The sequence below is a fragment of the Teleopsis dalmanni genome, chromosome 1 (assembly GCF_002237135.1).
Source record: "Teleopsis dalmanni isolate 2A chromosome 1, ASM223713v2, whole genome shotgun sequence".
Taxonomy (NCBI): domain Eukaryota; kingdom Metazoa; phylum Arthropoda; class Insecta; order Diptera; family Diopsidae; genus Teleopsis; species Teleopsis dalmanni.
The window spans coordinates 12727179-12751878 of NC_051846.1; the positions used below are offsets into that span (position 1 = coordinate 12727179).

A 24700-nucleotide genomic window follows, 5' to 3' on the forward strand; every position below is an offset into this window, starting at 1 on the left:
TGATACATCAGCCGGCAAATTTATAAAGCAGACAAGTTAAAACAAACAACAAAAAGGCCAAAAAGTACGGCGATGGTACACAAAAATTAATTGTTTGTTATGAATGAAAACGAAGAAATAGAATAAAATTTATGTGAATGCTAAGCGCAGCGAAGAGATAAAACAAATTAAATAGGAAAGAGAGCAATATCGCTGTGCCCGGTAGCTTTTATTTCAGCGGCAGCATTTGTGAATGGTTAATGGTTAACAGAGAGGATTTGGCAACGTTCACGTTCGTGAGAGCAAAAATAATAATAGCATTTATTATTTTTGTTTTTGCATACAATATTTTGCGTGCGCTCAATTTAGCAATGAGCGCAGCTGTTAGCAAAATATCTCTTTTAAGTCAACTTCTGGTTGCTGTCGACTAGTTCAGTAGACGTTTTGGCTTAAATGTGTTTGGTTGATCGTTGTTTGAAGAGCGGAATGTTGTGTTTGAAAAGTTGTTAAGAACAAGAAAAAATATCAAAAGAAGAAATAAAAGAAAACAGTTCTTTTGTTTGTGGTTAATACAAGTTTATTTAATTTTTTTATTATTATTCTCCTATACAAACAAATATGATAAAAAAGCAAAAAAAAAACAAAAATGTTTGAGTGTTAAGAAATAAATTTTATCATTTAAAATTGTTGGAAAATGTCAAAGGCACAAATTTTGGCAAGGTGCAAAAAAATAAGAAATTAAATTGTCAAATGTGTTTACGTTGGTGCTTCATGTATTCTTAAAAGAAATTTAAATAAATTTGTGAAATATATTTAAGCAAGAATTGTTTTTTAACAAATAAAATATTTCGTCGTCATCAATTTTGTTGATTTGTCTTGTCTGCAGTAGCAGTTCATATCTGTCATATCTAGTGCTGTATCTATCAGATTTCCGTATGTGTCCATAAACATATGTACATATTTCCAAATAGACGTACGTGAGTGTGGTTGTGCACATTAACCCGTTTTAATTTTCTATGTGCGGTTTGCTTGCCGCAAACAATGTTAAATAAGTCCATATAGCAAACCATTCCAAACCTCGACTGTGGTCTCGATTGTGATCTCAGCAAGGGAAAAATATACTACATTAAAAAGCAAAAATTTATGAAGAATAAAAACTCGTTCTGGCAGCTTTTGCTGGCTGTTCTGTTCGGACACTTCGTACCAAATAAAACATACGCCAGACTAGACCGGGCCAACATTCGCACCGTTCCGCTCCACACCGCTTAATGGTTACACAAACTGCCCAACTGGTCAACAGCTGAAATCATGTTCATTCTAGCGGTTAACAAGTAAGTACAAAACATTTATTGCTTAATTCAACAACTGCATTACGGTTAAAAGCTGAAATTCCAAACAAAAATACCAAAAGTACAATAACTACAATTGTTTAGAGTTTTTATTGCTTTTACTGTTTTCACTGTTTTTACTGTTTTTCTAGAAACTTTTTAATACTCGTACGTATACCTAAAAGGTAACAACAAAACAATACCACATAAATATTGACTGATAAACATGAATATATGAATGAGTACGCTAACTTAACAGCAAGTATACTTATCCTGCTCTAAAATGTGTGCACTCACCTGTTGAATTACTCCGCGGGTCGTTACTTATGTTTTGTAATTCAGTTATTTTATGATATTGCGTATGTATTTACATACATATATGCATGTGTTAAATTATATGCTACGATAAGATTCAAAAACGTGATGATAATATTTCAAGCAGTTAACATATGCACACACATACATACATTATTATAACACACCAACTGAAGTTTATTTTTATGATACATTAAAAAATTATTTTGCAGTCTGAAATTGCATAAAATTTAAATGCCAACCCCCGTTCAATATTCACATAAAAACAAAAAACTGTTGAACTTGCAAGTTGGCAGAGCTGCAATAAGCAAACAAAAACAAAATGTATAAATGTGCGTTGACGCCTCTCTTAAACGTTTGTTTTGACGGGAAGTTGCTTGTTCTTCCTCTCTGATCGGCATCCGTATTGTCCACTGCCGAATGCACTATAGCAGGAATGGTATCATGAGCAGCTTGCACCACACGTCTCACCTCTGCTTTAACCATATTTACCTGCCGTCGTGTCTACAATTTTTGTTTGTTTCCATATATTTTTTACGCTTGAGTTTCTGTTGGCCATAAATTTCGAGCAATTCGTTTCACTCTGCTCATTACTCATTGTGAGGGGAAAAAATAGTTGTTTTGAAATTTGAATGCAATCGGAAATTTTAATTACAAAAACTGAAAGAGTTAATAACTCTTTAACTGAGAAGAAATTTACAAAAATAAATTAAAATTAAAAGAAACTGCCAACGAAGTTTAACGCTGCATTAAAAGAAAAATTTATAAAAGTAGAAAGACAATCCTCGACTTCATTCATTTATGCAATTAAGGCACTAAAAATGTTCTAATGTCATTTTGAACTAAGAAATCTATCACATACCCAATTAAGCATGTTTTGGCCTATTAATTATGCATTGAGTGGAAAATACTATAAATCTCTACTCCGGTGGTCCATAGTACCAACTCCAACATTTTATTCAAAATGCGCACATTTAAGGATTTTATAGTGTTTCATATGTTATAAGAAGCAATAAGCCTTTCAAACAGACAAGACTGTCAGTCCTTTTGTTACTTGCGTATCTTTCATGTCTTGGAGCACAGATCACAAGATATGGCGCTTGCTTAATCGCAGTTCATTGAAGAAAGTTAAGTACATGGTTCAGTATAAATTTATGAATTTTGACAGAATATAAGGCCAGTGAGACCACTTCACTGTCTGACATTGCTGATTGTTGCTCTATTAGTTTTTATATTATTATTGTTGTTATAATTATTAACAAATAATTCCACTTAAAACATATTTGAGATAATCTCAGTACCGCTTAAAATAAAATCGATTTTAATTAAACTCATAAGCACAATATATACTAAATCCCGAACTTATTTGTTTTTATATATTTATTCTAAATAACATAAAAAAATGAAAAAATGTATAAAGTATTATACACAAGTATCGAGTATTTTACATTTATCTCGAGATTTATTAATCGAAAATGAAAACTACTCTAAAATAACTCTAAAAGTTTACTATAGAGTTACCAATCGAAAACAATATACTCGTAAGTGCACTTACTTTCTTGTGGAGTATTCTACGAAATAACTCTATCTTATAAATAATATAATATATTATATATAATAAAAAATAATTCTTAATATTATATTAATATTATAATTAGTATAAGAGTATACTACGAAATAACTCTCTCTTAAAAAAAAATATTTTCAAAAACTCATTTGGAATGAATACTTGACCTTTTGGACACATATACTAGCAAGTAATATACAAAACATAATACACAACACAACATTGTTGTTGTTGCAAATGTTTTTTGTTTTTTGACATAATGTTTTCATTAGTATGCTTACTTTTTCTACTAAAACCACCGATAATGCTGCCTAAAATTTCTAATGCTGCATAAAACAAAAGACGCTTAAAGAATATCAGCACTCTTATGGAGATACCCCGTATAGATATCAGTCTTGTAATTAGTTTGTCCAATGGTGATTAGGGAATGCTAAAAGATTGAATCTCCCTTTTTATCATTTCTACCGCAGTTGTGGAGAGGACGAAAAAAGTACCTCATGTCTGCTTTGTTACTGCTCACCACAAACGCGGTACCGATTTACTATTTTATGAGCTTCCTTTTTAGAGCTCCTTGGCTAAATCTAGTACCCCTCTCTAAACAGAACTTTAAGTTTTTCTAAAGGTTCAATTTGGTTTTTAAGCCTCGAAGTTTCTAATATGGCAACACAATAGTGAATACTTAAATTGCAGGCAACTAGGTAACTAAACTAAACTAGAAAATATTAATTTAGGGTTAGACTACAATAATCTCACACTGATGTAATTAATGCGATATGTATCGATCTTTATATGTAGCGGTCTTTATTGATAATAAAAAGTGTTTAGTATTTAAAAGCCTTAATCACAGGTTTCTGTGGAAAATTCTGTGAAAAAAAGTCAATTAACTTAATAAAAGGACTATATAACAATATCCTAAAGTTGGACAATGCTCCAAAGTGTTCCAATCATTATCAAGTATAGTAACTATACAGATACTATATACAGATACCATACAAGGACTAATATATGGACTACAGGTAAATACACAAGGATACATTTTATCAGTTTATTGTTCATACCTGTATTAGATGAAATAATAGCAGTATTAGACGAATAGAAGATAAAGAATCCGATGAGCACCACACTATTCAAAGTACCTATGTAATCTACCCGGTTTGGTGAATTTGACTAAAAAACAATTTTAAGACCTTGATGAATTGTAAATGCTTGTTCTACTATTGACAAAAAAAATTATAACTTAAGATTTAATTATTTATTTATCTTAATTCATATATTTCACAAACCATATCCGTTATATGAACTGCAGCCTTGAATTCTAAATATTATGGTGACTGAGATATGTTGTGAGAATGAGAGATGACGCTTCAGCTAAAAAAGGTTGAACAAAATATTATTAGGAAGAACTAATAAAACTGGCGAGATCTCCTTTAAAATGAAAGGATGAAGAAAATGATAGAATAGAATAAAATAAAAAAGGGATTAGAATAAGTAAATATTAATTTAAATAAACTGAAATTTTTTGTTTTTAAAATAATCCTTATCTACAATAATATATATTAACTTTAAACAGGATTACAGTAGGATCGCTATTGTGATATTCGTTATTTGAGTATTCTGTCAGTAATAAAATATAAATACTTATTATGATAACTTTTTTGCTTAAACTTCATCTACTAATTTATCATGTAGAGAGAATGTTTGTTCTGTGATTAGTCAAACAAATTTCGATATTCAATAAGTTCAAAATTACGTTAAAGCTATAAAAAGAAATTCTCTAATCTTCGATGACGAAATGAAAATAAAAATCGGTGTTCTAATGTAAAACAAAAATGTCATTAAATGCATTTCACACTGCGATCGATAACTGTTCAAAGTCCTAACTTATGTCACTGAAATACTACCAAGTATTGAGGTAGTACACACCAGCTTCGGCTAATTCGCTCGCTTAAGCTGAATATCGAAACAAGTTTAAAACGGCACTGGTTGAACAAAAAAAAAAGAAAAATAAACTCAACAACTGCACTGGTGGCAACAACAAAGCCAGAAACCAGAGACAAGACCACTTTTTCAGCGATTTCATCGAAGAGCAATTGAACGGAAACTCTGGCTGCAGACTTTGGAAACAGTCGTGCTACCGCAAAACTCGCAGACACAACTCCGATCGAATCGCAGACGAAATTCGTGAGGTGAAGAAATCACAGTCTCACAGACTGTGATAAATTGGCAATTTATTTGCGCTGTACTTCAGCTGAACGATGTACAATATTTAATAAAAAATTGTTTATGTTTTTTAAACTTTTAATTTTGTTTATCAAAAATAAAGCAAATCTTTACAACAAACTGCTTTAAAAGTAATAGTAGAAAAAATAAATGTGGAAACCAGAAGTAAATGTGCGGGAGTGTCGCGAGTTTTTATCTTAAAACCGATAAAAAAAAAACGTTAAAAATGAAATAAAAAATATAAAATAAAAAGTTCTGTTGTTTCGTATAAATTGAAAGTGTATCGATAAAGTAATTTGATAAGTTTTATTTCCTTATTTATATAACAGTTTCCCCAGTTTCCCCAGTTTCCCCGGTTTCCCCTCAACAATCCGTTGCAAATATTTTCTTGGTTGTTCGGAAAAGTTACGTACAGGTCTGCGTCTATGTCTGTGTCTGTCTACTGGTATTCATTCGATATGCCAGCATAGAACTGACAAGGCTAAGAAAGTCATGTGAATTGCTTTGAAATATTTTATAAAATCTTTAAAAATTTGCTTATACGTACAGGAAAATGCTAATTATTTATTAAATCTTAATTATAAAACAAGTCTTGCTCAACGGATTTCACACTTCCACTCGTTTTGCTGACATTTTGTACCAATATATCTGCTCTGCAGAACAGAGACCAGTTATTAATCAATTATCAGTTAATTTCCGAATAATTTTATTTGATTATTAAATTATAATTTTGAAAGTAAAATCGATATTTTAAAATAAATTTTTGTAATTAAATTATTAACAAATCATTTTTAATAATAATATATTATTATTAATTTTTATATTATAATAACTATTCATTAATAATTTGGGACTTGGCGTTGGGCAAGCCTGTTTCTGCACATTTGTTGGCATTAATTTTTATTTATTTTATTATAATTATCACTTGACTATGAAAAAAATCCCCCTTTGCCGGTAGTAATAATGTGATAAGGGTACATATAAAAAGTATAAGCTTTTTGTTTTAATTAATTGCATATTTGTAGGAGTTAGATTGGATTTTAAAGATGGGTTGGGAACTTGTCACCACGTCACTGCATCCTTTGAGGATTATTGTGACATACCCACTTCAGTTCCATAGACGAGTAGCAGTTAAGAGATGAGATGTTGCCTAAATCCGTTATAAGCGGATAGGATTTGTAGGAGTTAAGGATATTGAATCTTATAGATAAATATAAATTAATCTTAAATCCTTGTATGAAATTATATATTAATTATATGTATTAAATTATAATTAATCAATAATATATGAATTATTAACGGCAGAGGAGAAAACTTTTTTTCATAGCCTAGAGGTAAAAGTTATTGTTTGATAATAAATTATCTAAACTATAATATTTGACATTAAAGACAATTCACAACTCACAAACCAAATAGTATTTTTACTTGCTTATTCTATTGCTTATCTTTTCCAATTCATAATATCAAAACGAAGTATCTTTGTAACCTTATCTAATAACGAGACTCTTGACTTTTCAATAGGCCCTTTTTATTCTTCAGACTATAATAGATCCGAGATTTTTATAAGTTTAATGTAGTGAAATTTTGATGTATATTGCACACCCAAACTGACCACTTGTGGCTTAAGAAACGTGTTTGAATCTGTGCATGTGTATATATAATTCATAAAACTTTACACTTCAATAAGTCAAGGTTGTATTATTTTGTTATTTCCAATAAAGGTTTTACAGTCATTTATAACTTTATAATATAGTAGTTTCTGAGTGACAGGGAGATGGTACAAGCAATGAAAATAATATCGGGCGGCATTCACAGAAAAACGTGAAATGATCTCTAAGACGACTATATATTAAAATATATACTAGTATTTGCTTTTTAGTGTCCCGGGCGCATTTAATTATTTCTATCACCGGAAAATATAAACAAATTTCTAATTATATTTCTAGTTTCTCATATTTAACGTTTCATGTATTTTCGATTTATATTTTCTGACATGAACTTAGGACAATTTCGCCATCCCCTAGCATTTGTACCCGTAGGGTAACTTCTAAATATCTTCAATGCAAAATCTTAATAATATTGTGTTGTTCCTCTTACGTTTGGATTTTTATCCATATCTGACTTTGTTACTTATTCTGGCTTTTCCCGTACCTGTTTTTAGACGTTCAATTACTGCGATTGTACCTTCTATAATTACGAAAAAACTTAATTTTTGAACTGTTTATCTATTGCACCCAGCTTTATTATTATACGATAATTTCTTTTCTGAAATATAGACTTCATCTGTAAGTATGTATATTTACGTACTAATGGTTTTAATTTTTCTTTAAGATTTTTATAGTAGTTATTTACTGATTTGGTTTTAAAAGTGGAAGTATTTCCTCTACTATCCATGTAGCGTTGTTGTATTAACATATAGTCAAATATAAAATTTTTGATATGAGTTTAAAAGTCATCCTATTCGATTTATAAAGGAAATTATTATTATTTTAACATTTATCATCTAAGGTATACGCTAGGCATGTCACTTCTGAGACTATGATAGTTGAATGGTTTAATCAAAGCAACCTTGAGGATTTGTACACTACTTTTTTTTCAATTCTGGTTAAAGGGCACATAAATTTTTTTAGAATGGTTACTTTTTGACCAATAATTAGTAAAAAATAGAATAGAATGTATATCCATTAATAGAATAGTGTATTTTTATTTAATATTTTTCTGCTTGAATAACTCGTACATTTACTTCAATTATGATGACTAAATAATTCTATATGTTCTTAAAATGCCATAAAAATAACTCTTACATTGGTGAGCTTTCTTTGGTCCCTCTTTGCAATCTATGCCAAGACAGGAAGAATAACTATCAAACTTTTATGATCTGTGTAGATGATAAGCCTTACTAAATATTAAGGCTTTCAGAATCGGAAGCCATATAAAATAATTTGAAAAAATACAGGCGTTGAAGAGATATAAGAAATTTTTGAATCAAGTATTCACTTATAATAATTTATACTAAGTAGTATACTTATATACAGAACTAAGGGCTGGGAGATTTAATAATAAGAGCTCTAAGGTAAACAATTGACCGCAGATGGTCTATCAAACTCTTAATATACTAACGCATGGAATGTTTAATAACAAGAACGTTAGGGAAACACGGACGAGCGACGGCGGTCTATCAAATATTATGTTCTTAATAAATTCTGAATGTTCCAATAAATAATGTTTTTAATATACTGAAAAATAGGAGCTTTAATACTAAAATACTTTAATACGATATAGAAATAACCTTGGAGAAACAGTCCATTATACAGTTTTTAACGTAATAAAAAATAGTACGTTTAATAACAAGAGTCTTCAGGAAGAACTGTCCGTAGGCGGTATATCAAACTTTCTTAATATACAAAATTGTACTAAAAGAAAAGACGTTTAGAGCCTTAGAGCAACACAACTGATCTTATATGGCCTATTAAAGGTTTTAATAATGTTTAGTTAAATTCTTTATGAGGTTCTGACTTAGATAACTCAAACTTACGTAGAAGTCTACCCACTTATCTTCTTCTTCTGTTCTTCTAACTTTTCTTCTTCTTCGATTCTAAATCTCACAAGATTTCTTAAAAACCCAATTCAATAAAGGTATATAATTCCTATATTGTCTTATTGCGATAAGACAATTTGCCAACTGTTCTTCCATCCATTCCTATCTTGTCTATATGTCTATCTGTATGTCTGTTTGTCTGTTTGTTTGTCGGTCTGTTTACTGTCTGCACGTCTAATCTGTCTCGATCTGTCTTGTTTTATGAAGTTGCACATTTGTGTACTTACTTGCAACACCGGTTTGGGCGGCATTTCTTCTTCTTTGTTGTTAATGTTGTTTTGGTTGTTGTTGTTATTTTCATTTAGCTGCTGTTGCAGCTCTTGTTGCAGTTACTTGTTGTTGTGTAGTGTTGTGTAGCGTTGTTGACGTTGTTACTGTATAATATGTTAAAGTCATACATAGTAAATTCTACAATGAAAAAATTGCTTAATATCTTTTATTATATATTCCTCTGTTAATGTTTACGCTTCGCTTCTTGCTTCTTGCTTTTTGCTTTTTTTCTCGCCTGTTGCTGCAACTCGCTTTCGTGCCAACAACACCAAAATGTCTACAATTTCTGGCCTGAAGTGCAATTTGAGCCCAATTCGCATAAATAACAGCAGCAACAGTTGTTGGTGTGGTTTCCACTGTTGTTGTTCGCATTGTTGTTGCAGCAACAACTGTGACCAGTTGGTTTTGTCTGTCGTGCTTTTCCAGCGCCCAACGCCTGTGAGTATCTTTCAGTTTGTTTGTTTGTTTTCAGTTTGAATGTTGCAAACTCGGTTGTTGCTGCTGCTGTTGTCGTTGTTGTTGTTGTTGTTGCTGGTTTTATTATTGCTGATGTGGTTAAAAACTTGCAATAGCAATAAATGTTGCAGGAAATAAAATTGATGTTTGGGTTTTTCTGATCTTTACTTTTCATTTATTCGAATTTTGTTTTCAAACTGCGAGTATCTCAATAAATTTCTTTTCATTTCGTTAATCGCAATTTTTTTTTCTTTTTTCGTATCTTGTTTTTCTTCGGTAATAAAAATGATTATATAATATTTTTCTTATAAGTTTTTTGACTGCTGCAATACCGGTTTTTGCATTCATTAGTTCCGGTTAATAATGCAATATTATTGTTTTGTTTAGCAACATTAAAAGGATATCACGAATGTTTTATTGTTTTTATAAATAGTTTATTATATCTATTAAACCAACTTAATTATATATATTTTTATGAGTGTAGCATATTAACAAATAACAATCAGAATAATAGTTCGGACTTCCATGCACCGGACTAACTTCTATAGTTTTTACATTGCCTGCAGACCCAACAGTTGACAGTCAACTTTGCATTACATACTATGTTTTTATTAATATGTCTTATTTACATATTGTAAATAGAACAATAGTTCATACTATTATGTACAACTTACCTAATTAAACTAACTTCAATATTAACATTTCCATTTGACACTACAGGTGATGGTAAACTTTACACTACATAATCATTTGCTTCTATATAGGTACGTCTTTCACTCGAAAAACTTTTTCAGTATCTTATAGCCTTTCTATACATTCAATACTAAATATACTAAATCGTCCTCTATTTCTTTTCATAAACTTAGTTTATAAATTTTAAATACATTCTTAATGGTTCATTCTTATAACATTAATAAATGATATATACATAGATGTATTGCCTTGATTTAACAGATATAATTCACTTCATTAAAAAAAGTAACAAAACAACAAAATTCAGAAATAAAAAAAAGCTGACACCGATTTTGCTATATAGTTCCATATGGGTGTTGAAATAGTGCGACTAATTGCTATATAACATTTGTAATGGTTCTATTCTCTGATTCGAATGGATTCTCCACTAAAAAATTCTTAAGGTGGGTGAAGAACAGAATACTTGAATACTTCTTAAATAAAAGATAGAACACTATCTTAGGAAAGATAGGAAAGATAGAACACTATGACTCACATATCGGCTGATAAGTCCGCAGGATAAGCAATAACTAAAAATTTTTTAACAAAATTCGACTTTATTTAACAACGTAGCCATCGTAAAGGTAATGTTAGTAATCATTCCAGCATTTCTGCAACTTTTCGATATCACTCTTGTAGAATGATTGACCTTTAGCCCTAAAATATGCCTCAATTTTAGTAATGACATTTTCATCGGAGCCAACATTTTTTTCAGTTAGCAGTCAGTTTCAGTCAGTTTTTTTGAGGTCTGCGAATAGGTAATAAGCACTAAGAGTCAAATCTGGTGAATTCGGTACGTGCGGAAGCATTTCGAAGTGTGATTTGGCCATAATATCCAACGACGGGACATTGTCTTAGTACAAAAGAACTTCTTTCTACTACTTATCGGGTTGTAGCCAGCTGTCTGTTTCTTTTTTAGCCACTTTGAACGAGAATCGACTACTGCTGTCCACTCAGCTGCATGTTAAGTCGATTCTGGAGTGGTGGTTCCAATTTTCGACCATTATTAAACACCACCGCAAAAAGTCTTTTTTATATCGCTTTTAACAGATTTAAACAGCTCCTGAAATCATCAATACATCATTTTAGGTTACAATTTAAACTCATGCACTTGATCTGCTAGATAGATGTGTAGAATAATTAAGTCTGTAAGATATCATACAACATATATAGCCCATATATAGAATATTATAATTAATCTCATTTCAAGATTTTCTGCCATTTGGAAATTATTAACCATTTGAAATAGTAATAGTAGATATATATTATATCTCTATATATATACGAGTATATTAACTAAATGATTTAATTGGCACTAATTTTATATTAGCGCTTCTATCTAAAAACATTGGTTAGTACCCCCGCATATGATAAAAGTCTTATCAAATACGTAGTACAGATTATACTCGTAGAAATTTATCACTTCTAAGAAAATACGATAAAGTAGATTAAATTTATTTACCTTTTTAAACACGTACATAAGCTCAATTAATCCAAGCATGTTTAATAAACATCTCTATGTGTAATAATTCATTTTCTATTTTCATTGACATTTATTTTATTTGAATAAAATAATTTAAAAAAACTTCGTATAATGTTATATAGTAAAAAATTGTAGTCAGTCGATATCTTCAAACTGCTTACTTTTGTTGCTTGTCGGTGGAATTTCACATTTTTGTGAATAAGATCCACAACGGAAATTCTAAAAGCTTAGCGGAATGTTTAACACTTTAATCCAAATGGTTTAATCCCGAATGGAATTTGCAAATCAAACAAAAACAGAAGCTTAGCATTTTATTAGAAACCAAAGTATCTTTAAAAGTACACTGCAAAAAAGATCATATGCCACCAAAACATTTTGGATTTTTTCTTATTTTCATTTTGGCAAAAAGAAAACATTAATAACAATTGCAGAAGATATTAAAGATTTTTAAATCTATTAAACAGAGTCAGACTAGAACAGAGTCAAAAAAACTACAAAATGCTCTTTTTAAAATTTAACATAAACTCCTTGATTTTTTTACCTCCTAATAGGTCACAGAGGTCCAAAAATTCCTTTAAATTGCACTCTCTTCAATGCTAAAGTACATAAGCAGATACATTTGACTGCTAAATCAGTTTCTGTTGGTTTTTAATATAGGAACAGATGGAACAACTGCCCTGTGAAATCCATTTAAAAACTCGCTAACCAGTGCAAGAGCTCATTTTTTTGGAACCAAATCGATCAAATGTTATCAGTTCGGTTTCTATGTCTAATAAGTTGGTAATCCATTCGACTCATAATATTTTCACTGTTGTATTAGACACCCATTGATGAAGATTTGGATTCGAAACAAAATCAATTTAGTGCCTTTTCTTGTCATACATCTATTGTTAAGATTTAATTTTTAGATCTTTTCTATTAAATAGTAAAGACCTCTCTTTAAAAGAAGTACCGGATTAACATAGTCCACAGCATCCATTACGCTAGTGCTATATTAGCTACAATGTAGTTGGTGGAAATATAATTAAGTAATAGCTTAAACTCAATCTTTAAAATATTAGGAAGAGTCCACAAATTTTTATAGTGATGATTTCGTCAGTATCAGTTATATTAATCATTTCACTTCATAAAAGTAAAAAGTTTTCATAATTTTTATAACAAAAGAGTTGAATCATAGAATTCGCAGGTTTATCATCTTGTAATTCTCTATTTTTCTCAACAATTAGACTGTTGATCGTATTACTCAGTATTTTATCGAAAGTCTCAACTGTCCACATTAACATTTCTGTACTCCCGTATTAATATTGCTTTGATAGTAAGGTTTTTACAGCTTTTGTATGTTTTGTTAACTGTGATTCCTAAACACTTGTATTCTTGTTTTTAGTGCGACAGTTAGCAAGTTTTGCAAGATAGACTTGCAGTCCATACTCCGATAATGAAATACATATGCAAATGTATTGAAAATTGTAACCTTAATCCTTATTTCAGCAAACCATTGCTTTAGAACTCCGTAAATATATATCTTTTATTATTCTAATAAAACAATAAAGGCTTTCAATCCATACTATGATATCGGAATAGATATACAAATGTATTTCATTCCAGATTTCCATAAGTATATCACTTTTGTTGTTCCAACATTTAAAAATATTATACTTAGTTAATAACTAAAACTAAAAATAAAAATATAGCTTTTTTTTTACTTATATCTGTCTGAATTGTTATTTTAATATTGTTTAACTGAGTTTTTAATAAATCATACCATATATTTTATAGATTTTATTTTGCTTGCATATAGTTGAGTTCTGTTGGATTACTTGAAATTTGTGTATCACTAGTTATGACTAATGAAGTAGTGACCATCATTGTGATTGTTGTACTCCGTCATAGGTTGCCTATAATGTTAAGAGTAAAAACACTAGAATTCTCTGGTTAGTGAGTAGTTGATAGTGAAGAATGCATATGCATAAAATGATGGGTGTCCGATGGAAATAACCTAAACTCAGATACTAACGATGCGTGAAAACTCACATATATGAATTTTTAGAATTTTTTTTTTTAAAGATCTTAAAAATTTACGTTATCATAGCTACATTTACATTCGTAAAATACTTTTCCATATACAGATCTGGAAAAAAATTTTATGCTTCAGTTTCAGTTGTCTAAAATAAGTCTTAATATCTTAATTGATCGATCATTTCATTTCCACCTTATATGTAAAGAATAGTTCTAAATGATATTAAAGAACTGATATTTCACTGTTTCGTCGATCTGAAGAGTTCATTATTATCCATTTTCATAAGAAAACGAAGCTATTTTAAAGTTATATGTGAAGTTATATAAAGTTATCTGTCAGTCGCAATATGACAGTGTCCATATGGAACTAACTTTAGGTGACATCGAGTATATGTGATTTAAATTTATTCTTCGAACATTTCGTTAGCAATAGAATGTACTGATTTTTATATATAAACACAACAACAAAAAATAATAGTATTAAAATCCAACAATTAACCTATTATGCTATCGATGGATAAGATAGATATAGAAAGATCCTATAGATGGTTTATGAATTCGTTCTAATATATAATAGAAGAATATTTATGTTACTTCTTTACTCAATGAACTTTCACAGCAAATTCACAAAAGTCCTGCAGAATATAACCCGTAACACCACGAAGAGTTGAGAAGAAGTAATGATTCTCCGCAGTATACTATGGAAGAACGAATTTTGTATGAGGAGCATTAACGATTATTTATTGTATAATAGGTAAATACAATATTGATGACGATAAAATTAATATATGCTTAAGCACATAAGCCTAAATTTCTGCAGTGCGTAACTCTACAAATCAAAGCTAACTTACTTAGACGAAAGTGTGTCCAAATATACCTCTTTATTTTTATTACGTATATTTAAATAGATAAACGTTATATCTTTATCTAAGCAGAGTTAAAGAATAACATATCAAATATTATGGATTTGAAAACTACTTGAAGCAATTTGTGGTTATTTCGCTAAGTGTATCGAGTGATGGGGATTCCCTTTACGTGAACAGCTTTCTGTTAAAAAATGTCATTGTCTTTAACAACTTTGAGCATTAAAAAATGCATAATCAGTAGAAACAAAACAGTAGACAAAAACTAGAGATATTTCCGATTCGTACCGCTGGAATACCATATCTGCAAAATAATCAAACCTTTCAGTGCATCGGAGTGTTAATGTAGCAAAATCTTTTGCGGAAATGAAAAAAATCTAAATTCAATAGATAAATCTATAAATTAATATATATTTATAAATAAATTTTCAAAAATAAATATTTCCAATCTAAATTGAACTTAAAAGAAACTCAAAAGAAAAGTATTGATAAGATAAATATACGATTGAGGAATAGGTATATCTTTAATTAGAAGTAAAAAAGTGAAAAGAAGAATATCTAATGTGTTAAAAAGTTTATCTCTATTTAGAATATAAACATAATAGAATATTCAGCATATTTATTTATTTTTTCGATTTGGAATTAGCAAAGTTTTATTTTGAAACATAAATCAAAGTGTTCCACTGAAATGTTTGGCAAAGATATTTGTCTATTAATCTGTGCCGCAGACAGTGAACTTGAATATTCTTCGCATTCTTAAAGACATCAGATTTCTAATTTTATTTTATCTTCGAATGTCTTTAGGTATCACAGATGACGTTGTTGGTGAAAATGCGATGGCAACGGCGAGTGCTAGTTTAGCTATTAAATACATAATACGTAAAAAAAATAGTGGACAAAAAATGCCTATGGCATCAGACTGTATTGTTCCAAAGAGCATTGAACACTGATTACAAACGAAATTCATATACTTTTAGTTTTCTACAAACATCTCGTAAAGATGCACGAACTATTCACGAAAGTGCTATCAAAACGTGATCTATCGCGCGCCGGTGACTTATTTTCAGTGCCTGACTCGGAGATTGTGAATGATATTACAGAAGTGGTAAGTATAAGTACAACTTATATTTAAATATTAATATCGTTATACATAAATCGTTAGTAAAAAAATCTATTTTGTATATTGACTTGTAAATAATACAAAGGAACTATTAAGGCCACAGTACTGTGCTCCACTGAAAACCTAAGCCTAATTTAATATGTATTACCTAATCCATATGCTTTTGCTTTGCCAATCAAAAGGTTAAAAACTTATACCGCTACTTTTTATATTCCATTTATTATTTCTCCTGTATTTTCTTAGTAAAATAGCTTCATAGGATATTTCATCAATTTTATAATAATAATTATTTCTCTTCATATCTTACTTACTCACCCAAATGGTGAAGAAATGGTCTTTCCCTTATATCTTCTTTCTACTAATACCATTTTGAACATCTTCTGTTCCCTCAATTACCGATTTAAACACTATTTCGTCGAAGGATCGTTATCCATTCTTCCGATATAACAAAGCCAGCGAAGCTACTGATGTAAAGGAGTTGGACAATGTCGTTTTAAAATTCATGTAGTTCGTAATTCCATTTAAATACGATAAAATTCATCAACACCTAGAGAGCTTATTTATCTCGTTAGTTGGTTCATCGTTCTCTGATATCGTTGCGCCAAGAAAAGTATCCAGAGTTGCCCAGGAAGTGTAAATTCTGTCCATGGAAAGAGAGCTCTAAATCGCAATTACCCACTAAATCTACATATTGACAATAATAACACCATATTTCATCTCCAGACTGATATCGATATTATTTTAATGGCTCTATTAATAAATACATATCGATAGCTTCAAAAGTACAGTGACCAGTAACTAGCTGGTTATTCAAGCGACATACATGTCTACCAGGGGCTAACATATATTATATACTTAACATATACTTTCTTTTGTCTTCATATACCGCTTATACTATTTTCTTAGAATCGTTTTCGATTTCTACAACAATGTCATTATACTTGCTACACCCAATGAAATCGGACTCAATAGGATAAACAATAAGTTTCACATACATTTAGAATATAATGTTATTCCGTTGAAGACTTCGCATCATCAGTTCCATAACAAAATGGAAGGGATAACATAATATGACTTCAATCCACATAGAAGATCATCTTGTCATACCATCTTGATGGAATTATATCTCTTCATATAGAGACCAAGTTTGATGGTCTATACACGGTCTTCAATAGATCAGTAAAGAAATAGCATTTTTGAAATGTTTTGCTTTTATGTTTTGTCATTTATCTTCTGGGATTATTTTATGCTTTCGAAAAATAGATTATATCCTTGAACAAAATAATGCATTGGTTAAAATGTTTCTATTTATGCGGCCAATTGCAGATGAATACTCCAGTATGATGTCGTAATATAACAAAATAATTTGGTACTATTAACATAATTTTTTTCGTTATTATAACTAGATCAAACAGTCATATAATAACTAATCCCATTACTATGTATACTAAGCAAATTTTGAATATAAAATTACGACTATTTTATGTCTTTTATTGTGAAGCACTATAGAAATTCTTTAAGATTACATAGTAAAATATGCATACATAGATTGACGACCCATGCGATTGAATTTTAAATCGACTGTAAGACAACGCTGCACCTATATCGACTATAACTTTTGTATCTGTAAGTAATCAATTGTGATATTGTGAGCGTGACCATCTGAAATGTTTTCTGCATCCAAAATTCCATAAAACTTTATTTCGCGATTTACTCATAAAAGGCCACGAATTTATTTAATCGTATTAGGAATTGTTATTCCATTTAAGCACCCCAAATAGACAGTACATTTGGTACATAAACCATTGCAGTTCAATTCGATTTAATGGTGCAGAGTCATTATGATGATAATCAGGCTGCAAAGTAAGCAGTTCAATCGTGCTATTTTCTAAGCTTTTTTGATTAGGTTAATTTTACTTATCTAGATTGCAAGAAATCACTTCAAGCGGTTTATTCCAGTAAGGTGTTTTGAGTAAATTCATTTTGCTTATCATACTATAAAATAACCCGGCTATTTATACTACCCCCTAAACCGTTTCGAAGATATCTACTATATATTTTTAGTTTTTGTTTTTTTTTTTCAAAATATTACCAATCTTCACATTTTATTTTTAATTGTCCAACTTTCTTGAAAATATATAAGAAAATCTTATCCTGTGCTAAGCATTTTTTTCAATTAGTAGACAACTAAAAATGTATGTATTATTAATATTAAATTTACAATCATTTTACAGCTTTTCGATATTAGTCCTATCATCTCCCATCCAGATTATTTAAAAAACAACAATGATCAATCAGTCGTGGAAATCTGTGTTACGCGAGTACTTTCCTGCATACGTGAGACAAAAACTGCGGAACGCTACTGTTCTGCATTGGTGGATTTATTGAAAACTTGCTTACTTTGGAATCTCCAGCCAACTGCGTCCAGTAAAGAGGACCCGCCACATGCTAAAATTGCCGCCGATATTATTTCTAGTATATTTTTGGTAAGAATAAGTTAATATAATTCCCCCAATATATTTAGTTTGCTGTTATTATATTCCATATTCCATAATTATTTTCTTCTTATAGAATTATGATAAGAAGGAGCTTATGAAAATTGCTCTACCAGTGGCTGTGCAATTTTTACCTAAAGGTAATAAGGAGCTGTCTAGAAATTTAGCTAGTTATCTATCACTAGCGGCCATCGATTATGCTTACCTGCTTAGCCCACACGTGACATCTATAATAGATTCCATTATGACTGGTTAGTAAAATGTGAGCTCTGCCAACAAATTACAAAAATTATATTAAAATTTTACTAGGAAATTATGGACTATTAAGAGTTCTCTCACAAATCTACGAAGTCTCACCTGAAGAAGTTACTCCACATGCACCTCCGCTTATAACTTTATTACCACAATGTGATTCACAAGAGAAATTAGCTGTTTTCCAACTTTATCTCTTAATAGCGCAAAAGACACCTTCAGTGAGTACCTCAGTATTTTCAAATAATCCACAAAATAAATAATGATTTAAAATAGGTACTTGAACCCTGTGTGCCCATATTATGCGAGTCGTTATACGATGCTGAGACTGTAACAATTACAATGCAAATACTTTTAAAGGTTGCCGAACATCGTCCCCATCTGATGGTTGAACATTTTGATAAAATTAAATTAGCAAGTAAAACACAGCCAAATTCGATTTCATTGGCGGCACAAATTCTAACAGCAGCCGGGCGCACAAGTAAAGTAAGTACTTGACCTTTCCTATTAATCTATAAATATCACAACTAACGGCAATGAATTTTCAGGACAATGCACAATTTGCTTTAGATTTTGTGCTTGAGCACTTACCACATGCGGATCGCACATCACAAACAGTTTTATTGCAAGAAGCGACAAAATTATGTTCATCATTTCCAATCTTATTTACTGATAAAGTACTGGCATGTGTCCGACAGAAGAATGCTCTAAGGTGAGTTATATCTCTTATATAGTAGTAGATCACACAACAAATAATTTTAAACTTCTTTATTTATAAAAGCCAACAAAAGCTCTCTTCATCGGACTTGAGTATGGATACAGTAAACAAGACTTCTGGTGGCGTGACAATAGTTAATTTAAACAGTCCCACAGACTCAACTCCTCCACCTGCACCATCAACAGCGGCCGCAGTAGTGGCAACTGTATTAAATACCGCCGCTGCAACTGCTGCAATCACAAACAGCTTTCAGCATACTTCCATCATAACTGCAGATCCAGTGACAAGTGCGACCACAGTTTCTGTTGCATCAGCTATTGCAACTACAAGTCGAATGCACAAAAACAAGAATAAAAGTCGCAGTAGTCCAAGCAGTCCAAAAGATACCAGTCGTAAACTAATCACCAGCGGCAATATTAAAATTCGTACGTTGATCTTGATCTTCAGATATTTAATGAGTTCAGATAAAACTTATAATGAACTTAAATTTGTCCACAGCTTCTAGCCATAATAACACAACCACAGTTTCCAACAATACAACAACAGTTATTCATCAAAACGGTGCTACCGTACCACCGACACCACCTCACGCTGGCTACACAAGACGCGTGAAACTTGGTGACTCACGCAGCACTGGCCGATTGCATCCAAGTGGAAATATGCATCGAAGCATGACACGTTTAAATGTAGCCGGTGGTTCTTCAGTCGGTGGTCTACACAAAAGCATGACACGTTTAAGCTCATCTCAGCACATAAACCAAAATGGTTCTAGCTCCAACTCTAATGCAAATAATTCTCATTCCAGCGGGAATGTTGTAGTTCAAACTGGTGCTACGCCAAAAACACCTACAAGTCCAAATAGTCCGGGTTACGTGACACCTGTACCGCCATTAAGCAATAATGTCATCATAACTGGTCACAACAAATGGGGCATCCCATCCACGCAGGTGACCTCCGGTGGTGTGACAGTAACAACATCGCCAACAAAAGTACGACCACACTCACAGGGTCCCACAACGCTGCTCAATTCGAGTACAGCACTGCTAAAGTACAGTACAGATGCACTGAATCAATCTATAGGTTCTATATCGATACCACAGAATATGGTCTCAGTGCATCACGCATCGCCAGCTTTGTTACAACAAAACAATGGAAATCAAAAATCCGTAATGAAACTACCAGTGAACGGAAATGTACGCATAATAAGAAGTTCATGTTGGAATTAGTATATAATTATAGCGTTAATTTTGTTTTCAATTTATAGAGCACTCATGAAGTCATAGTATCTGGTCCAACTACAAATGTAACGCCACGCCGCAACGATAACACCAGTCGCACGCTGCTGAACGCTAACAACAGTATACTGGATCAGCGCATGAGCACTTTTGAGCCATATCAGATAATGCGTGATCCCGTACAGCAATTTTGCGATAAAAATTTCAGTTCCATTAAGAAGTACATGGATGAAGTTTCTCAGTTTCTCCCACCTCCAACCCGTTGTAGTATTGAAGGTTTGTAGAATGAGTCGATTTTACTGCATGCATATTAAATGTTTATTTTTTTCTTTCTCTTTTCTTCTCATTTGTGTTCTTTTTTTTTGTTTTTCCGATTTTGGTGATTATTGGTAACTTTTCGATCATGCCTAATATTTTTAATCTGTTTTTTTTTTTCGTTTAAACAATTTCTATTAACCACTGACTTTGTGTTCAAACTACCTGTCTTTGTCCGTTTGTCTGTCGGTCTGTTTAAATTTCTCTCAATTCAAAAATTCATCCAAAAGTTTCCAATGAATTTGCAGAGCGACGCACCAAAAAAGTTGCCAAATTACATTTTGCCTGTCAAATTCGTGGTCCACATTGTCTCTACTCCAAAACGTGCTTCACAATGCGGACACGTAATCCAAAAACATGGATACATTTAATGTTTCTAGATTTTCAAGTTCGGCACTATGTAAGTATATCGGAATATTAGAGGTGATTATATTGGTATTAATTTTTTTTTTTGTTTGTATTTCTTAGGTTAAGGAAAAATGTGTACTGAGCACTCGGGAACCCGGCATAAGTAATTTAAAAAATATTTGGCAAATACTCAAATGCGAAAATCGCAGCTTTACGGAACTGGCTACAAGCCAATTCCCAAATGCAAAGGTAATATTGTTAATATTTGTAAAGAAAATTTATTTAATTAAAAAAATTAAAATTTTATGATATATACTGTTACATATAATAATATTAAAAAAAAGTTTGTATGTTTGTAATATAACCTGGATTGTTCTACTGTTCTTATGGAAGCCTGATCAACTCAACATCGGTGGCTGTAAACGTCACTTGGTTGTAAATAGCAATTGATTATGTGACATATGTCAATACTAACCTATACCTGCTTCTGAAATCCCTTGATCCTTTTGGAGATCAAGGTTGTCCTGGAACAACTTTCTGAACCGACCTCCCCCTAACATTTCTCAAGAAGAACGACAACTTCCCCATGCATCAAAAACTATTATAGCTTCATTAAGATTGCAATACAACCATGTGCTAAACAATGACTTGTCACACATAAACACGTCTATTCCTATTGTATGCTCAAACTGCAGCTCTACCCCAATTACATCGCCCATCTATTCTCTTGGTGCACTGCACTCTAAAACCTCAGTCCAATCGACCTTTGGGCGCACCCCATTCAAGTTTCCGTCTTGACCTTGACCCAGATTAATTTTTATTTGAACTCCACTTTTTATCTTTACTTAACCACCATCTATCCGAACCCATGTATTCGTTGGTTGATTCTTTTCATGTTATCTGCTTTCCAGATCCCTGTGGACTACCACTACAACAACATTGGTTATGGAACATATACTCGATCACTCGTTCAGTTTTAATTCAATATAGTTTCTTCACATTGTTTAAAAATATTTAAACCAAACAATGTTTTATATATATTTATCTATTATTAATAAAAATACTTATCAACAGACATCTATGTCGAATAGAAAAATAGTGAGAAAGTTTTAATTGAAAAAATTTATTTTTAATTAAGTAAACTTTATTGACGAACCACATAGTTATTTCGGAAATTACCATCACCAGTGGTTCAATTCATTGATTTATTAGTATGTTAACTATATAATTTTTAAACTGCGAGTTCCAGGTATAGAACCTTTTCCAATTTAAATCATAATTTCTCATTGTAACAATTAAGCAAACGTTGCACTTATATTGAACTGCTTAAATTTAAAGTTTTGTTAATATATTGTTATATCTTTAAAAAAAGATGCAGATATTATAATCAGAAAAAACACATAACCCCGCCTAAATATTATGTACTTAAATATTAATTGTTCTCTTTCTTTACACGCTATTATTTCTAGGAATATTTTTAATATTTAATAAGCATCGTTTCGATATTTATTATTTTTACTTAAAGATATTCGTTAATTCATTGCTTATTATTATTGTTATTAAATTATTATATTTCTGACAGATTTGAATAGGATTAAAAAACTTTTCTTGTATATTTATAAACAAGTATTATTTTTAATGTGATTTAATAACAGGATCGTGAAATACTCGTAAATGAATTACGTCACTCTGGTTTTTTGGATGTCTTTGAAGTCTCTAAAACAGATAAATCGAATCCAAATTGTAACGAGTTGGACTACCAATGGGGTTGTTTCTTATGCAATCATCCAGACAAAGCAGTTGGATTTCTTAACGGTAGCAACCAACCAATGATTGAAGGTCAACTAAAAGAGAAAAAAGGAAAATGGCGATTATTCCGTCGTTGGCGGACAAGATATTTTACATTATCTGGTGCACATTTATCCTGCAAAGGATCGGTATGTCTTATCTCAATAGTAAATACTTAATATGGTTAATTAATTTTTTTTTCTGATTTAGAGCGGTGGTGAAAGTATAGATGTAAATCAAATACGCTCCGTTAAAGTTTCACGTGGTGCACGTAACATACCCAAAGCATTTGAAATATTCACTGCCGATCAAACATTAATACTCAAACCTAAGGATGGTAAAAATGCCGAAGAATGGGTTCAATGCCTCAGTATCGTGGTAGCTCACTCACAGGCTCGAGACAATCCTATCAACACCAAAACAAATAGTTTGCCAGCACGTGGAATGGGTAGCAGTAAACCCTCATTTTGAGATTTATAAATATTATATAATATTAGTTTATATATACAATATATATATATATCTACATAAAGGACTTTGTTTACTTCAATGACAAAAGACATTTATCAACAAATATGCTTATACTACTTAGTTTATTGTTACTTAAATATTATTAATTATTAAGAAGTATAAATACTAAGAATACTATTTCAAAGAATTTTAAAAATTTGAAGAAATTGTTAATTATATACACAGATTGATTTTTATATACACAGAAATATGCAATAAATTTATTTTCAATAGATTTTTAGAATTAATTAAGTTGTAACATACAATTAAAATTTTGTACTTAATTTGTTATTTCTATTATTTACTTTTAATTATACATACATATTTATTATCAATAAATTTATATGAATACTTTTTTATACAAATAAAATATATTTTAAAATTTATTCAAAATTTTTTTTACTCCTATAATATTTAAAGATATATATAAACACATTCGTATATATTATATATAAATATAAAAGTATCAGTTCTATTCTATATAATATATATGTTATATATCTTCATCAAAAACTGTTTAAAAAGTGTAATAGTAGCACAATATACATATATTATGTTGTCATTATTATAAAATTTTAAATTTTCGAACCATCTTTGCAGAAATTGATCCATGGGGTAACTTCAATATACATTTATAGTAAACATTGTTAGTCATAGCCAAGTAGTATTAGTAGTAAATTTTTAAATCGTGTTTTACAATCTCAACGACAAAACACATGTTTAGTGTAGAAAAATAAACTCTAGATAAATTCATACAAATCATTTTAGGCTCTAGATTAGTTAGATTATGTCAGCGATCCTAAGGATCCACATTGCTTTACCGTATAAAAATTTAATAACTATAAAAACCACATTAAACCTTTGTTTAAAAAACGAATGCTCTAACATTAGAAATAAAATATTTTCAACTGATTAACGTAAGTGATACCTACTAAATTTTAAAGAAAAAAAAACATTTATATATTCAGTAAAAACACAATATTTTATTTATGCGATAACAATCTTATTCAAAAATATATAATTTAATAAAAAATTCAAAGTCTTTTTACTTCGTTGGAGGTGTGTATAAATTTATCTATACCTTACTCAACT

The 24700-nt window shown here is 30.7% G+C and overlaps 1 protein-coding gene across 3 annotated transcripts; it reads left to right on the plus strand.

Moving 5' to 3' along the window:
- Nucleotides 1–404: 404 nt before the first annotated feature.
- Nucleotides 405–23692, plus strand: LOC119677013 (protein melted). Of its 3 annotated transcripts, none has more exons than XM_038088282.1 (14): nucleotides 405–1310; nucleotides 15632–15932; nucleotides 18182–18433; nucleotides 18519–18693; nucleotides 18752–18915; nucleotides 18971–19180; nucleotides 19243–19406; nucleotides 19476–19837; nucleotides 19911–20605; nucleotides 20677–20923; nucleotides 21193–21362; nucleotides 21431–21559; nucleotides 22966–23247; nucleotides 23309–23692. In XM_038088282.1, exons 2-14 carry the CDS (start codon nucleotides 15828–15830, stop codon nucleotides 23567–23569), a joined length of 3216 nt encoding a protein of 1071 aa, XP_037944210.1. In that variant the 5' UTR covers nucleotides 405–1310; nucleotides 15632–15827; the 3' UTR covers nucleotides 23570–23692. The 3 variants fall into 3 exon arrangements, with proteins under 3 accessions (XP_037944210.1, XP_037944224.1, XP_037944216.1); XM_038088296.1 differs by having other exon boundaries at nucleotides 21211–21362; XM_038088288.1 differs by lacking the exon at nucleotides 405–1310 and adding an exon at nucleotides 5613–5700.
- The last annotated feature ends 1008 nt before the right edge of the window (nucleotides 23693–24700 follow it).

Excerpts from the sequence above, each read along its gene's own strand:
- LOC119677013 (XM_038088282.1), top strand. The coding sequence starts at position 15,828 with ATGCACGAACTATTCACGAAAGTGCTATCAAAACGTGATCTATCGCGC. Across the intron at positions 19,181-19,242 it reads CAGCCGGGCGCACAAGTAAA|GACAATGCACAATTTGCTTT; the intron begins GTAAGTACTTGA and ends ATGAATTTTCAG. Across the intron at positions 21,363-21,430 it reads ATTTTCAAGTTCGGCACTAT|GTTAAGGAAAAATGTGTACT; the intron begins GTAAGTATATCG and ends TGTATTTCTTAG.